A 16,624-nucleotide genomic window follows, 5' to 3' on the forward strand; every position below is an offset into this window, starting at 1 on the left:
GTAAATGCCATCTTTTCTCCATATGAAAGATGATGTGCCCTACTAGATAGATAGAACTGGGGCAGCTTCGCTGTTAAGATCACGAGCTGGAAGGGAACTGGTGTGCTCTGCGTACACAATGATTTCCACCGTTTTCCTTGAATAAATAAATACACAAATGCAACGGTCAAGCAACTGTTTCCTTGCACAGTGAATTTGACTTCACTTTCAGATCTTGTCTCAACATGGCAACGCAGCAAGGTCCCCCCAACCTGGCAACCCACCAGGAGCAGGAGCAGCAGCAGCCCCCCCTCTCCTTGGCCCAGTTTAACCAGACCACAGAACCATGGGGGTCCACCAAGTTGCGCCAAGGCTCCATCTCCACCCGGTCCAGCCACCCCCCACTGGTCCTGAGAAGCCATTCTGGAGCCTGTGGAGCCCCAGCTACGGAGACCCCCGGCCGGAGGCCCAGCGTCAGCGTCAGCAACCCCAACTCCCCCTTCATCCGCCGGGACTCTGTGGCCCTTCGGAAGCGGTTCTCCTTCGGGGGTTGGTTGCAGGCCGGGGGTCGGGCCAGCTTCTCCGGCCTGCCCCTCCTTCCCCAGCACCAGCAGCCCCCTGCACAGGAGGTCCACCTGGAGAACACCTACAGGACTGAGCCGGAGTCGGGCTGCCATTTCCATGCCGCTAAAGTCCAGAAGCTTCTACAAGCTACGTTGGATAGCTATCTGGATGGGTCCAGCTATAGCCAGGCTACGGGCAGCCATCTTAGCCGGATGTTGTCGGACGCGGTGCGGGCTAAGGCGAAGGAGGTCAGTCCCCCGCGGTACAAGTTGGTCAGTCAGGTGGTCGTGGGCCAGAACCGGAACCAAGGGATTCGGGTCGCCACTCGATGTCTGTGGGACTGCCAGCATGATGACTTTGCAGTCGCCATATTCCAGAACCATTCTCTCTTTGCCTTGGCTATGGTCCATGGGGTTTATTGTGAGTGAATGATAATGAAACGTACTGGAGGAGAAATTAGACCTCGGAGTTTATGGTCCGAACGAATCTGGTTTACCCGGCTGAACATTCTTAAAGTACTAGTTCTTGAGGCTTGCAAGGGTCATAGCAATTACAGAACAACTCATAGTCCATGTGGTTAACCGTGAGTAAATAATGAGAAGTATTACAGTAGCAATTACACCCAAGTTTATGGTTGATGTCTGGTTTGCCCGGCTGAACTGTTGTAGAATACTAAACGCTAAGTGGGACGCTTGGGAAGACCAGACTCTGACGTCAACTTATTGAAGTTGAGATTTAAAACAGCTGAGGTAAAGGTCAAGATTTAGGGAAAGGGTCGTCCCAAGGATCCCATTTAGCATCTTCCAGTGTAGAATGTTAGTCCCGGAGCCTACAGCCATCCTGGCAATTAAAGCACTATATGGCCCAATATATTGTACTACTTCAACATGGCATTTGTTATCAGTTAGATGATCCATAATGTGTTTGCACTTTATGGTCTGTAATAAAATGTATCTACTTTATAGTGTTGGTGGGCCAAGTGATGTTGACTGTGACTGCCTATGGCCCCTGGTCTGAGCATTGATTATGTTATGATGACTGATGGATAGATGATACACTTATTTAAACAAATGTATTTGTTGTAAGTCGCTTTGGATAAAGGCGTCTGCTAAATGCCAGAAATGTAAATGTTGAGGCACTGTTTGCATTGTCTGATGCAAGTTGCTGTATTCTTCTCCAAGTGAGGAGACTAAAAATAATTTCCATAAACTTTATTTCACTCCCATTCTCCCACATACAGTACATAAAAAGTGATCATATTGAACATTTCCCGTGTGTCAAGACCATACAATTACATTAATAATAAATAAAAAAAAAAAAAAGTATAAATAAAAATAAATACACAAGGACATCATGTGCCAAAAATAATAAGTCTTCTGAAATAGCAGATGGCTTTCACAATGTTGGGTTTCTGAAAAAGACAATACCTGTTACGTTGTATAACACTTGCACAGGGTCACAGTTTTTAAGGATACAACTCCGAACAGAGAAAGCGATGTAAACTTAAGAGCAGGGCATACAGTACAGTACAATGAAGGTACAATGTATTTTTTTTTTCTCCATATCAGATATTACATGGTTATAATACCATTTTACCAAAAGCTTATACCAGGGAGTGAGACTGTAGTGCTTTATAAACACATTTTAACCCAATTCCAAGTAGAAAAGTATTCGCCTATATTTGTGTATATCTCCAGTATCCATCCACAGCTTGACATTCATAAGGGTTGGTTTTGTACCATACAGAGACTACAGCACAATACCCTTAAAAGGCACTTAGATCCCCTCCAACCAACAGCCACGTTTAAACTCCAGCACACACATTAACTTCTGCAAATCCCCCCAAAAAAGAAAAAAAACCAAATTTGGTATCTATAGCTAAAAACAGAAATAAAATAAACTAGGTCAATAAAAATGACTGCCATCCGAAAAAAATAAATCGAACAGATAGATAGTGCAAATTGTGTCGCACCCATGCCCTTTCGATGACGGTGTACCAATTAGTGAAGAAGTTCAATTCTCGTAATAAAAAAAGGCAAGTGATGTCGAAGCGTAAAAAAGAAACAAAGACCCTCCATCTATGCACGGCTTCTCAATCTCGACATTGACGGTAGAGGAAGTGGTCACTTGGTCAGCTTGTGATACCAGCCGCATTCCACCAGGGGTCCAGTTTTTGTGTGCGTGTGAGGTTCAAGTCAGTAGTGTGATGTCAGATAATATAGGCTTAATTCTTAAAAAAAAAAAGAAAGAAAGAAACCAAAACAAAAAAAGAAAATAATCTCTAGATGTGCACCATAGTCTCGCCGAGGGTTGGGGGACTTCCTGAAGGGGTGGAGCCTCCTGTGATTGGCTCCCAGTGGAAGCAGGACAGCAGCAGCAGGGGGGTGTGGCTTGAGGACCTAGCCAGGAAGGTGTGTGTGTGTGTGTGTGTGTTAGGCGTCAGCGTGGTGCTGGAGCAGCTGGACCACGTAACGTAGGCGCTGTCTCAGCTCGGCCGTGCAGCCCATTTCTCCCAGCATGCTCAGCAGGTAGGTGTAGGACACGCGATCGCGGCTGATGTAGGTCAGTAGGTAGGCGCCATCAGATGACTTGCACAAGATGATCTTGGTGTGGTCGGTGTAGAAATTCACCTGAGGGAAGATGGAGGTCAGTACACAATGAGACCAAGGGCGTTGGACTTTTTCAGCTGATATGAAGCTTCTTAAAGCCAATGTCAGGCTTTCACAATGTGAATACATTTCTGAAAACCAACTCATTTTAGCCATGACCTCTGCTGCTGAACTGAATAAAGAAATGAAAGAAAAATACTCCTTCCAGGCCTGCAAAACAGTTAGGAACAATTCCTACATCCTTTACAGGACTCTCTTGAAAAAGAGATGTTCAATGAAACTAACCTTGATAAATAAACGGATAAAAAAAAAAAAATAAAAAAAAAGTTTCCAGTTTCTACCTCCACCAGCCTTCCCTGTTCTACAGGCTGTAAAGGGAGGGTGCGTCAGTGTGGCGTTTACCTGCAGAGTGCCGTTGTTGAAGAGCATGACCAGAGCCAGGTCGGTCTTGACCCACTGCAGCAGGAGAGGAGAGATGGAGGAGGGAGGCTGGTCCTCGCATTGGAGGTCTCCACCCTGGAAGAGAGACAAGGACGTTTACAACCACATCACATTACTAAACAGCCACATAGCATCTGGTTAGCTGCTCTACGATACCCAAAACATGGTTATAAATTATAACAAAAGTGTTATAAGCTTCATAATAACAATCTCCGGTTTCTTACCTCCATAAGGTTCTGTTCCATGTAGTTGGCCATCAGCTCTACGATCTGCTTCTGGCTGCGCAGCTGCTCTGGCAGAGCGCTGGTCTGGAAGGTGAAGTGTTTGTTGTTGGTCAAGCAGTAGTGCACTGTCCTGTAGGGAGGACAAGGAAAGAAACTCATTAGAAAACATGAAAAACAAAACAAAGACATTTAAAAAGCTACGGGCCAGCAAATCTTAAATATACACATGGAAAAGGCCGTTTTGATCACAGCAATAAGCCTAATTTCATAAGCAAGGTAAATAACTTAAACAATATCTTATCTACAGTACTAGTCAGAAGTTTGGACACACCTTCTCATTCAATGGTTTTCCTTTATTTTTTATTATTTTCTACATTGTAGATTAATATTGAAGACATCAAAACTATGAAGGAATTATGTAATAAACTAAATTGTTAAACAAACCAGAATATGTTTCATATTTTAGATTCTTCAAAGTAGCCACCTTTTGCTTTGATGACAGCTTTGCACACTCTTGGCAAGGTGTGTCCAAACTTAACTTTTGTCTGGTACTGCATGTATTTGTGTGACAACGCAGCCGTCCATTGTCTTAAATAAAGAGGTTTCTTACTTGCGCTGGTCACAGAGACTCAAGTGCGTCCCCTCGTTGAAGAGCACCCCGATGTTGTGATTGGAGAGCTGGTAGCCGAAACCATACTTGTTGGAATAATCGACCCATTTAGTGACCCAGATAAAGGACTTGGGCCTGGAGAGACAGGGAGGGTTTCGGGTAGCTGTGGGGGGGGGGGGGGGGGGGAGGAAGTGTTAGAGACTTGTTATTGAAAAAGGGAAGCAGCAGTAGAATGGAGCTGCTGAAATCATGTTTGAAGCATCGGCCTTGTCCTGAAACAACCCCCTAAGCCTAACCCCCTAGGCCCAACCCCCTAGGCCTAACCCTAACCCAGACACTTTTGTAGATCTGAACTGTGGTGGGAGGGGCTGGGGCTTGTTTCTGGACAGGGCAGGATGTAGAGAGGCTGGGAGAGAGCTCACCTGCTGGCATGGAAGACAGGCAGCTGTTGAGGACCTTCATGGCCGACTCAGCAACAGCAGCGGGGGTCAGGACATCTTCACACGCTGAGGGAGGAAGAGGGGGGAGAGAGGTAAGGTTCAGCTCACCGCCAACACGGTCTGGCAGACGGCTCAGACTGACTCAACCACCTGTCAAGCCCATGAGCCACAATGTAATAAAACAAAACCTGGTGCTTAGTCATAGTCAGTTTAATATGATCCATTTAGACACACAAAAAAAAAAAAAAAAAAAATGACCCTGTTGTGTAACCCCCATTTCACAGTTACATCAGCAGTGCACTTACGGAAAAGGCAGTGTTCTTGAAAAGAAGCCTCTTATTGGCACATAACTACATTTTCAAACAAGGTCCTAAACCCTCAATAAAACTGAAAACGAATTATTTGAGTTGCTAATTGAGGTTCAATAAAAAATAAAATAAACCCAGAGTGGACACTTACGTTCAGTACTGCTGGCCACGGTGCCTTTGAAGGAGCGCGACACAGACTTCCTGGACTCCTCTTCCGCCGGGGTATCCAGCGGGCCGGAACTCCCGTGCTGCTGGCCTGTGGGGGGTGAGGTCTGGACAGGAAACAGGAAACAGCTTTAATGAGCGTCACCAGACAAAAATACCAGCTGTCCTTCCTTACATGTGTTAACCCCCCCCCCCAAAAAAAAAAAAAAAATAAATAAAAAAAACTGCCCACGCAGTAAGGACCAGCACATGAGCTGAACCCAATTGCTGTTTTAACAAACAGAAAGAGGGCATTGTTGGATATCGGACTTCAGGATTTACAGCGCACCACATACCCTGCTAGCCTTGCTTTTTGTAGTCCTGAATATATATATATAAAAAACAAAACGATCTAACGTCTGCTCAAGCTATTACCTGCTTCTCTCCCTTTAAGTTGTCTGGCCAAAATTGGATTGTGCTAAGCACAGTAGTACAGTACAGCTCTATTAGAAGAGATTCACTACATCGTATCCCCCTCACAGCCCCAAGGCCCTGAATACATCTCCCAAAACAAACAAGACAAACTGCTTAACAGCTGAATTCCTTTGGACAACATTTCATCTGGAGACCTTTGGGGAAAGACTGTCCGAATGTTTTGGGGCGGTTACCTGCGAAACAATAGGCTACATACCTCATTGGCTCCAACGGTTTTGTAGCTCATTTGCCGACTGATGGAACATTTCACGATGCCCGAGACCAGCTTAGAGATGTCATCCTTCTCCTCACTGGGGCTCTTGTCCACTGCAGAAAACGAGAAAGGGCCATGTCACTAAAAAGGTCTAATTTCTAGTATATTACTCGTAAGTCCACTGTTGATACGGTCTTATCAATTATTGTGCATATGAACCTCAAGACATCCAAATAGCACACCTTTCCTTCCATCTTGGAATATTCTCACGAAGACGCGTTTTAGCACACACTCGGTAAAAGGCCGGCCATTTTAATTTTCAGGGTCGGTTCCCCCCCCCCCCCCCCCCCCTCGCCCCTTCCGTCTGGCAGCTGTGCTTACCTTTGGATTTCCTCCTGCCAAAGAGAGACTTGGCCATCTTGGTGAAGAACTTCTTGGCCGGACTGGGAGGATTGAGCTCTGGCACAGTCACACAGCTGCTGGGAGGCAGTTTATCTGGGGTGAAGCTCTAAGACAGCAAGAGAGAGGGGAGGGAGGGAGGGAGGGAGGGGAGGGAGGGAGGGTGAGAAACTGCAACGTCGGCATTTCAATCAACTACTTAGCACAATTAATACAGCCATCCTCTAGAGAGAATGCTACTGTTTAGTGGGTACACAGTGTTATTCTGGGCTTGGCTCAATACAAAAATAGATGCCTCAAACTCTCCAACGCGGACCCAGTTCATTGTAAACAAACCGCAACAAAAGACTATGCAGCATTGCAGACATGTAAGGGAGCCACTCAAAATACACTGACACACGAAGCAATCAACAGAGAATCAACCATGTAGGCCTCATACAATAAGTAAACCAATAGCTAGAGGAATGAAGGGGCAGCAAAGGGAAAATAATACTAATTATTTCTAAGACAATTTAAATTAAGGCCCTACGGTCCACATACTTTGGTGAAGAACTCGTGGTTGAGGATTTGGTCCAGTGTGAGTCGATCGCTGGGGTTTCTCTGTAGGATCCCAGAGATGAGCTTCTGGGCAGCCGGAGACAAGGTCGAGGGAAGGTTGTAACGCACTTCTTTGATGCACTTGTAGGTCTCCTTCAGGTCCAGGGTCTCAAAGGGAGGGTTCCCACACATTAGCGTGTACCTGATAGAAGATTAAGACGGATTTGTAACCTTGGTGCAACGGCAAAACAATTACTTGAACAGACATGAGGTAATGTTTCCGAATGTTTACATCTTTAATCTCAAACGTCAACAAGATGCGTTTACCCAGTAGATTAACATAAGCCTTCAGGTATCGAGCTAGTTTATTGCGTAAACCCAACAAATAAGCTACCCATCAGCTAGTCAAACTCCATAGTTCCCTGGCCTGCAAAAAAAAAAAAACACCCCCCCCCCCCCCCCCCCCCCCAAAAAAAAAAAAACTTAAAAAGGACAAGAAATACTTACATGACACAACCTAATGACCAGACGTCAGACTCCGTCCCGTGGCCTTGTCGGTTGAGCACCTCAGGGGCCAGGTAGTTAGGCGTTCCACAGATGGTTCTGGGGAGGAGAAACAGGTTTGCTTTAGGAATGCAAACGTTCCAAATTCCCTTCCCGTGTTTGACAATGCTTGGAATCACAGCTACAGGGCACTGTTATGTCACAAGGCAAAAGAGAAACCTACTTTTTCCTCTGCTCAGATGTTTCCAGCTTCGCCGCGAGCCCAAAGTCCCCCAACCTCAGTTCCATGTTCTCGTTAACAAAGAAATTGCCTGGAAGAGCAAGATTACGGAGTCAGTTTCACCCAAAGCACTTGGATAACATTTGATAACTGAAAGTTCATTTTGAGGTACTTTGAGCAAGACTATGACATAATACTATGATCAGTAACAAGCAAAACCTAAACTGTTAACAATTTAGATAGGGAATATGGCGGATTAAACTGAACCAGATACAAGGTTTGGTAAGTGAACCCATATGACACAGCTAATTCCACAGAGCTGCAGCACACATACCTAGTTTGAGGTCCCTGTGAAGGATGCCTCTGTTGTGGAGGTATTTCAACCCAGATATGATCTGCCGGAGGTAATAGCGTACCTCTGGGTCAGTCAGTGTGCGTCTTGCCTTCCAAATGTGAGCAAGGGACTGCAAAGACAAGGAATGATGAGTATTCCATCGATTCCAAACACTTCAAGGTTCCAGAATGTACAAAGAGCACAACTGAACCCCTGCTCACCTTTCTGCTGCACAGCTCTAGGAAAATATAGATGTTGTCTTGGTCTTCGAAATGATGGGAGAACTTCACTACGTGCTTGTGTGAAAGGGTTTTGTGGAGCTCGATTTCATTTGTTATCTGTCGGAGGAAAAATCAATGCGATAGTTAACAATCACAGTACCAGCGACGTGATGGATATGCTTCTGCGGCGCAGAGAAGGGAGGATATGAAGATGACAATCTGTAATATTCAACTGGTTTATTGTACCTTGTCCCTCTGATGGGGTTTGGACACTCTGCTCTGGGGTATCACCTTCACAGCATACATTTTGTTGTTGGCAAGGTCTGTCATTTCGTAGCATCGCGCAAAACCACCCTTGAAATAAAAACAGACAATATAAGCATTAAGAATTTTATTTATATCCAAATACCCATAAATGTTAATAACAACAACAGGGTCATTTTCATGTTTTTTTCCCCACATTTTTGTTAGTATAGATAAGCACCTGCTAACATGCATGAAGGTAGACTATCCATCAATGACGTATGGTCTAAGACCATCTATTAATAACAAATGTTAAGCCTGCCATCACCAAATGCAAACTAATGGTTACAGAAAAAAAACCTTATTGTCTGTCACATGATTTGCTTTTCAGTCATTCTGTTCATTCATATTTGATCATACTCAGCCTACCTACCAAGGGGATTGGTGCAAAAAAAAAAAAAAAAGCTGAATTTGACATGGAATCTCAACAATGCGGCAGAAAGAAAAATACTTAAGCTTATCAACAACGGCCTGTTGGTCCATTGTACATGTTTATATTCATCAAAATGTAACAAAACGACAACGGTATCGCTGCAGCTGCCGCCTGCATTTTCAATCTGTTCTCATCGTAAACCATTACAACGCTGTCTGGAAACACAGAAGCAATTTTAAATCATAAAATAATGATATGGGGAAAAGAAAAAGAAAAAACCCTGATATGAATTTCTTCTAACCCATTAAAGACCAGGGGCGCACCTCGACCGTCGTCGTGAGGAAGGAGAGACTCTTAGGGAGACAAGTTGGTCATATCCTCCACGAGGTCATTATCCCGCAAGTCATTTAACTTAAGTGCTTTAATTTAAGTAACTTGGAAGACGTGAGCAGTAGCATGAAACACATGCCTCAATGACAAATAACGAATTCAGACTGAATGATATGGGTGCCAGATTTGTATTGTAACCACGTTGACGCAGCAATATTCTGGCGCTTTTCTTCTTTCGCTAATCAGGCTACCAATTAAATTATGCTTAATCAACTCCTTTTTGTAGGTATTACATCCATGGATCAAATGGACAGAATAGATACCTTTCCCAAAAGCTTTCCTTTGGTGTAGGACCTTCCCGACTTGGAGTCCATCACCACCTGGGCGACTTCTGGTTTGATTTGTTCCGTCTTAGTCCGGTTGTTGGGCTTCGACACGGGGAGAACTTGTCCACGTTGCGGACAAGGAGGTGATGGTTTGAATAGATCCGGATTCATGGTGTGACAGGACAGACGCCGGGATGCGGTAAAACACGCAGTATCCAGTCACCAACGATAAATAGTCCCCCCCTAGACAATTCCTAGAGCTGCTGTTTCAATAATTGATCCTTTTCGTGCTGGTTCATTCAGTCCCATTCGTATCCATCTGACTTACCCGGACGAAGGATCCCTCGGCTATATAAACTGTCGCTGACGTCATGGGAGTGGGCGGGTGAAAAGGTGGTGCATTTCTGAGACTGGCCAATCCCTATTGGCTTGAAGTACTTGTCAATCAAAAATGACAAGGCTATATTTTCTGATGTGGGTGAAAATATGAATGAACTCATGAACAATTCATGCCATCACATGGCAATTGATTATTCACTGCTATGAGCCTACCATTTAATATGGCTATTGATTATTCATTGCTCTACCATTCTAGTAAAATAGCATTGTTGATCACAGTGATCGATTATGATCCTGTTTTTAGGCCATACCCTTTACATTAACTTCTGCTTTCAAGTAATAAACACAGATATCAGTGAACATCACATGCGTTAGCACATTTCCTAAGTCCCCAAAACAACTACGACAAAATCAGCGTTCTATTACACTGACAGGGACGCACTTCATCTTGACCAATGGACATAGGATAACATTATGACCACAACTGACAGTTAAAGAATAGTAATGTCACCATCCTAGACTGAACGCATATGGCTGTGCCTGGCCGTCTGCGCTCTTGGAAGTGAAAGATGAAAAGTGGTTGGAGGCGCCATCTGGTGGACACATATGGTATGGTTCCAACTCCACTGTGTACATACAGCAAGACAATCGCCCTGTCGTTCATCACGGGATCTAGGGCTGGAACTGTTCTCCAAGTATCAGGTAATACCAGTTGAATTGTGCCTAGGTAGTTGACTAGATGGCTATCTCCACATACAGTGGTCCTGTGTAGTCCAGTTGTTGGAACAGCAGGGCGCTAGCAACCTAAAATTGTGGGTTTGATTCCTGCTGGGACTATATACTTAAGATGTATGCACTCACCCAGTGGAGGCAGATATCCTCTGTGGCTCAGTTGGTAGAGCATGGCGCTAACAACGCTTAGGTTGTGGGTTTGATTCCTGCTGGGACCATATATACTGAAATGTATGCGCTCACTGCAATGTAAGTCGCTTTGCATAAAAGCGTCAGCTAAATGGCTGATATTATTATATCAGACAGGCAAACGTGTTTGATACCATTCCATGCATTACAATGAGCCTGTCCTCTGATTTCTACCTCCAACAGCCTCCCTTGCACTCACTGTACTATAAAATGCTTTGTATGAAAGTATATTAAAATATTTTACATATATATAGGCTTTGTATGTTGTTACACTGCATGACCAGAGACGGCAACTTCTTATGCAACCGAAGAGGAAAAAACCTTAAAAAAAACAACGTGTACACTTTATTTTCGACTGTATTATAATATGTACATGAGCGCAACAACATCACGTTTCCACAACCATACTTGGTGTTCCAGCAAATGTCAGTGTATTTAACATGTTCGACAACATTGTTATTATTATTATTATTAGTTTGATATGACGAGAGAGGGGAACATCCATTCACAAACGTCCCTTTCACATCCGAGGACTCTGAAGACGCCAACAATGGAATGCAAATATCATGAATGTCCAAAAACAACAAACAAAGAAGGAATTCAAGGCTTGTAAGTTACAGCTCTGGGGGAATGGCTGGTGGTGGAGGTGGAGGTGGTGGAGGGCGGGGTCGGAGTTCAAAAGTCCATCATGCCCATGCCGTCCTCCCCTTTAGCCTTCTTCTCCTGGGACTCGCTCCACGCCTTGTTGATGGTGCGCTTCATCTCGTCGTCCCCGTCCGAGTAGATCTTCTTCAGCATGGTCATGAGGCCGTCGCTGGGATCGGTGTCGGTGTCCACGCTGGGTTTACTGTGGAGAAGGGACACGGCACGGCGGCTGTTCATTTCTGCTTTAACTCATTCAGTGCAGAGGGCGAATAAAGTCGCCCAAACTGTCAACATTCCAGAGTGCCAAGGGTGACTTTATTCACCAAAAATGCATGCTTCATTTTATGCTTCATATGATGTCAATTGGTAAAAAAAAATAGCTAATATTGTTTCTTATGTCCCATGCACCAACCTCACCAAGTCAATTTCCTGTATGTGCAACTATACTTGGCCAAATAAAAGAATTCTGATTCAGATTCTTCTGATGCTTAATTTTTGTAGCCAATCAAAGTGTTGTTGCTAGGTAAACACCACATAAAACACTTGGCACTCTGGGTGATGGAATCCTTTGGCACTTGGTGAGTTAACTGCAGGACAGTGTTCCTCACTTGTAAACATCTTACAGTTAGTCAGAGGTACGGTTGGGGGGGGGGGGGGGGGGGGGGGGGGGGTCTGTTCCATTGGAATCGTATAACAGAATAACAGAATATTCCGGCATTCTAAACCGGAACCATGGGCAAGTTTAAATTTCATGAATAAAGTTGGGACTTACTCTTTCTCTTTCGCCTGCTTTTCCACCTGCGTCAGGCAGTCCCACTTCTTAGTACTGGTCTTCTTACACATGACTAGGATCATATCTGTTTTGATCTGCAAAACAATGACATCACAGACACATTGAGGATGAGATGGAACACACAATACACAGACTTTGCCTTTGTAAGAAAACACATCATCGTCCTCTGTGGCTCAGTTGGTAGACCATGGCGCCAACAACGCTTAGGCCGTGGGTTTGATTCCTGCTGGGACCATATATACTGAAATGTATGCACTCACTGCAATGTAAGTCGCTTTGGATGAAAGCGTCAGCTAAATGGCATATATTATATTACATCATCACTACAACCGTATCTGTTTTTATATCTGCAAAACAATTACATAAACTGAGGATATTAAGACGGAAGATGAGGTAATACAGCAACACGACAATCTCAGTAGAACAACGGAGACATCCCAACTCACCTTCTTACTGCTTTCCTGAGTGTCTATGGCGCACAGGAGATTGTTCATGGTCATTTGATGGTTCTTCCCGTCCAGATCTTTAACGAGTAAAACAAATGACCTGGAGACAGGGAACGACCATTACTGAATTGTAAGGATAACATTCACATCAGGGGAGGCTGGTGGAGGTCGTAATCGGAGGACGGGGCTCATTGTAATGCAAGGACCATTCCTCATTCCATACCATGCATTACAATGAGCCCGTCCTACAATTTCTACCTCCACCAGCCTCTATTGATTCAATTTCTACCTCCACCAGCCTCCCCTGATTCACATCCACATTTCACTCTTTGCATAGATTACAGTTGCCTAGAGAATACATTGAGATTAATCATGATGATTGAATCATTGTCAGAGAACACACTCGAAGTCGAATCCTCATCTGAGACAACAAACACACCTATCTTTGAAGCTGACCTCCACATTCTCTGGCGCTATCTGGTGAACGCCCTTGAGAGTGACATAGATTTTGACAAATTTCTCAGACTGATCCCATCCTGCAACACAGAAGAGGATAATTTAGTCATCGAGAGCAAACATCACAGATTTTTTCATTTGTTTTGATGTCGGCTATTACACTTCTGTCACTTGTGGAATTCATAGGCTCTGCACAGCTGGTCTGGGATCAATTTGCTTCATTTCAGGAAAAGCAAGATCCAGTTTTATAATAAGCTACTGCATAACTGGCTCTAGGTCTAGGGTCCTAGAGATAGGCTAATATTATTCATATTCTAACCAGCATATTAGCATATTAATACTGTTAATACTGTTTATACATTAATACTGTTAAAACCAGTGTGATCGAGTTACATAAACAGTACCGTAGTTGTTTATTTTGACGGTGTATCCTTTGGGGGTGGTCGTCGGATCGGCGTCTCTCTTTGCTTGCTGCTCCTTGTGTTTCTTCTTCCCTGCGATCTCCCTCTCAACCGTTTTCTGCTCCGCTTTCAGCATATCCTGGACGCGACTTCTTTCAGCCTTTTCCAGAAATCCGGTGATCTCCTGGAGGTCAGCTTCCAACTGATTGATCTGTAGAGAACATTGACACCGAAGACCAGCATAGTTACTTATTTATGATGATGGTGGTGGTGGTGGATAGCATTGTCACTGCAGGTGTCTAGGCTCCGTTAACGTTGCATTCGTTCATGGCCCGCTACATAAAAGAAGGACTTGATCAAAATGTCAAATTGTAATAACAGTGTTCCCTCAAGACATTATGATTGATCGCATTGAGCGACAACAACACTGTCCTCTCCAATAACACACATGACATTAGTCAGACAGTGGCTAGCCAGCTAGCTAGCCTACGCATTGTACTTGCAGGGTAGCCAGCTGATAAGACTGTTATTTTATTAATCTCATTATTTTCAATGACCTGCAAGATCAATTTAACTCGCTACCTGTTCGTTGAGGTCCATTGAGGCGTTTGTAAGGTTTCGTTGAAGGAAAGTCCAGTGATAACCAACGCTGATAAGAAACGAAACCGGTGACACTTGCGCTTGTGTCACTGCGAAAGAACTCCGTGTGTAACATTGCAACGACTGATCTTTGACTTTTGTTCCGCCCAAAGACTTCTGAACTCAACACGGTTCCGCATGAAGTTTTAGATCTGCCACGATGTGGAATGTGGAGCTCACATATTATATTGTTGAAATGAAACAACATTAACTATAGACATTTTCACTGACATGTGGTAGGAGTACTATAGATATAGCCTCATACAGTTAGTGGCAGGTGTCAGAGCTCTACAACATCATGGCTTTAAGTACAGCAACATACTGTTACTTCTCAACGTCAAAGTGTGTGTGTGTGTGTGTTGATGACACCAACCCTTTCATTAAAAGACAAGACAACGGCAATAAATACATACAGTACTTTATTTGATTGACACAGTCGATAACACCATTTACATTTTCCTTTCAATAAACATAACTGTCATCAGTGATGATTTCATCAAGTGGGAAGGGCGAGAAGATAAAGTTCAACAGATTGTATCGGTCACTGACGTCCAGTCACCACATGGCACGCTGGATTCCAGACATCTGATTGTGGTCGGCAAGGTGACGGAAGACGATGCGGCTGACACGCCACCTGCGCTTGACCCCCCGGGGTCGTGAGGTCATCACACACCTGTTACGGATCCGCACCGGGCAGCTGTCACGGGGGAGCGCGTGGATTTCTTTATCAGCAACCTCCTGCAAAGACACGGTTATCAGCTTCGTATTGTAGCGAACGGCGGGGTAGAGCAGCTGGCGCTAAGCGGGTATCGAACTCACGACCTGCCGCTTACAAACCGTAGCACATCAATGTGCTACAAACCTAGCACATTGACTGTACCGATGTTTAACAATCTCACTCTCACATAGCCTACCCACATTACTTCACACGCACTATCTGACACTGTTCATTTGACACAAATAATTTAATTATCAAATAAGAAATTATAAATAACAATATGCTAACAGTTTTGGGGGGCAATTCGGACATACAGTAACAAATGGCCAAAACCACAGAATGGATTTTTGAAGCACAACAACATGCAGCGCGTACCTGAAGCTCCTTAGGCAGAACCGTGTTCTTCCTCAGCGCGTTGATGCGTAGTCTTTCATCGGCGTAGTCAAACGCCATCTGTCGTCTCTTCACGTCACGTAGCATCCTCCAGTCCACGTAGTAACCCCTGACCTGCTCCACGGCCCCCCAGCAGGTCCTCAGAGCCTGGAACAGAGTTGGAAGGATTAGCCTAAACAAGAAGGGCGCATTGATGATGATGATGATGATGGTGGTGGTGGTTGAGGTTCAAGTTGACTGGATTTACAGATTAAGAAGACATACATATTAACCCTCTTCCTCAATGCCTTCGGACAGATAGCGCAGCTCTGTCCACGTATACCTTTCATCACCGATACGATCCATCACTTTCTAGGTAGGAAAGACACTTGGTTCCTTATTGATCACATGACACTATCACTACCGCTTCAAGTCGACAAGTGATGGATTGTATCGGCGATGAAATGTATACGAGTTACATCCACACTGAGTAGGCGATGCAGCGTCGTACTAGAATGACGATACCTGACGTAAAAGACAATGCCCTCTACCTGGGAACCCTGGGTGCAGGCCAAATGCTTTTGATCCAGCCCAGGACTAACACACAAGTTCTATTAAGTGTCCCCATCACTGGACTGGAATTAACACCCTGCACCTCCTGTGGATCTCCAGAGCCAGGGCGATCAGCACTGACATGGACTATGAAATAACAAGTCTATCATTCTCTTGAATGTACTAACACATCCATGTACTGAGAGATTTATTAAAACATGACATGTGAATGTCATCAATCAGTTGACATTAGACGGGCTGACTGCGTGGTGCTTCCGTCCTGTAATGGGTTTGACAGAGACCATCGGTGGTCTGAGCGATGTCTCCCGTGCTCGGCTCCTTGACATTGCGCACTATAACGCTGACAAGTAGAAGTCACATTAGCACAAACACTTCATCCATAATAGAAACACATTTTAAACACATCATACCTGTTTAGGTGCGCAAAACGAGGAGTGAAGAACATTTAACCCCGTCAACGCAGCCCTGCACGCAGCCATGTTGGATGAGGCTGATCCGTAATGCTAAAACGTGCGCAGTACTGCCACCTAGCGGCTCGGCGGTAGCAGGCGATGATTGGATTGACTGCCCTTCAGAGAGCAGAGACCATGCAGAACCCTCATTCACCTAAGGATGGCAGTGTACGTCTGTGAGTTAAGGTTTGTTGGGATATCTCTCTCTCTCTCTCTCTCTCTCTCTCTCTCTCTCTCTCTCTCTCTCTCACTCTCTCTCCATCTCTCGCACACACACACACACACACACACACACACACACACACACACACACAC

At 44.6% G+C, this 16,624-nt stretch overlaps 4 protein-coding genes across 4 annotated transcripts; 1 reads left to right on the forward strand and 3 right to left on the reverse strand.

Annotated features, from left to right (window-relative positions):
- Positions 1-224: 224 nt before the first annotated feature.
- dynlt4 (dynein light chain Tctex-type 4) lies at positions 225-971 on the forward strand (the record flags this gene model as incomplete). Its single annotated transcript, XM_083689612.1, has 1 exon — positions 225-971. One exon carries the CDS (start codon positions 225-227, stop codon positions 969-971), a length of 747 nt encoding a protein of 248 aa, XP_083545738.1.
- A 771-nt stretch (positions 972-1,742) lies between these two features.
- plk3 (polo-like kinase 3) lies at positions 1,743-9,862 on the reverse strand. The gene is made up of 15 exons (XM_083689555.1): positions 9,552-9,862; positions 8,469-8,576; positions 8,223-8,339; positions 8,002-8,131; positions 7,671-7,758; positions 7,451-7,546; positions 6,947-7,145; positions 6,389-6,515; positions 6,011-6,120; positions 5,327-5,447; positions 4,850-4,933; positions 4,428-4,590; positions 3,818-3,947; positions 3,555-3,668; positions 1,743-3,173 (listed from the first exon to the last, which is right to left on the reverse strand). Exons 1-15 carry the CDS (start codon positions 9,723-9,725, stop codon positions 2,976-2,978), a joined length of 1,959 nt encoding a protein of 652 aa, XP_083545681.1. The 5' UTR covers positions 9,726-9,862; the 3' UTR covers positions 1,743-2,975.
- A 1,280-nt stretch (positions 9,863-11,142) lies between these two features.
- On the reverse strand, positions 11,143-14,240 carry cacybp (calcyclin binding protein). Its single transcript, XM_083690644.1, has 6 exons — positions 14,138-14,240; positions 13,559-13,766; positions 13,138-13,234; positions 12,699-12,798; positions 12,232-12,326; positions 11,143-11,661 (listed from the first exon to the last, which is right to left on the reverse strand). The coding sequence occupies exons 1-6, from the start codon at positions 14,153-14,155 to the stop codon at positions 11,490-11,492; spliced, it is 690 nt and encodes a 229-aa protein (XP_083546770.1). The 5' UTR covers positions 14,156-14,240; the 3' UTR covers positions 11,143-11,489.
- Positions 14,241-14,607: 367 nt separating this feature from the next.
- On the reverse strand, positions 14,608-16,342 carry mrps14 (mitochondrial ribosomal protein S14). The gene is made up of 3 exons (XM_083690206.1): positions 16,268-16,342; positions 15,288-15,452; positions 14,608-14,932 (listed from the first exon to the last, which is right to left on the reverse strand). The coding sequence occupies exons 1-3, from the start codon at positions 16,334-16,336 to the stop codon at positions 14,750-14,752; spliced, it is 417 nt and encodes a 138-aa protein (XP_083546332.1). The 5' UTR covers positions 16,337-16,342; the 3' UTR covers positions 14,608-14,749.
- Between the last annotated feature and the right edge of the window lie 282 nt (positions 16,343-16,624).

The sequence above is a fragment of the Argentina silus genome (genome assembly GCF_951799395.1).
Source record: "Argentina silus genome assembly, chromosome: 18".
NCBI classification, from domain to species: Eukaryota; Metazoa; Chordata; class Actinopteri; order Argentiniformes; family Argentinidae; genus Argentina; species Argentina silus.

Coding starts and splice junctions, on each gene's coding strand:
- plk3 (XM_083689555.1), bottom strand. CDS start 9,725: ATGAATCCGGATCTATTCAAACCATCACCTCCTTGTCCGCAACGTGGA. Junction 7,759..8,001: donor TCACAGGGACCTCAAACTAG/GTATGTGTGCTG, acceptor TTGCTCTTCCAG/GCAATTTCTTTGTTAACGAG. Junction 4,934..5,326: donor CGTGGCCAGCAGTACTGAAC/GTAAGTGTCCAC, acceptor TTCCTCCCTCAG/CGTGTGAAGATGTCCTGACC.
- cacybp (XM_083690644.1), bottom strand. Junction 13,235..13,558: donor CGTCAAAATAAACAACTACG/GTACTGTTTATG, acceptor TCTGTGTTGCAG/GATGGGATCAGTCTGAGAAA. Junction 12,327..12,698: donor CTCAGGAAAGCAGTAAGAAG/GTGAGTTGGGAT, acceptor ATTGTTTTGCAG/ATCAAAACAGATATGATCCT.
- mrps14 (XM_083690206.1), bottom strand. CDS start 16,336: ATGGCTGCGTGCAGGGCTGCGTTGACGGGGTTAAATGTTCTTCACTCC. Junction 15,453..16,267: donor CGTTTTGCGCACCTAAACAG/GTATGATGTGTT, acceptor ACTCTGTTCCAG/GCTCTGAGGACCTGCTGGGG. Junction 14,933..15,287: donor TTCTGCCTAAGGAGCTTCAG/GTACGCGCTGCA, acceptor GTGTCTTTGCAG/GAGGTTGCTGATAAAGAAAT.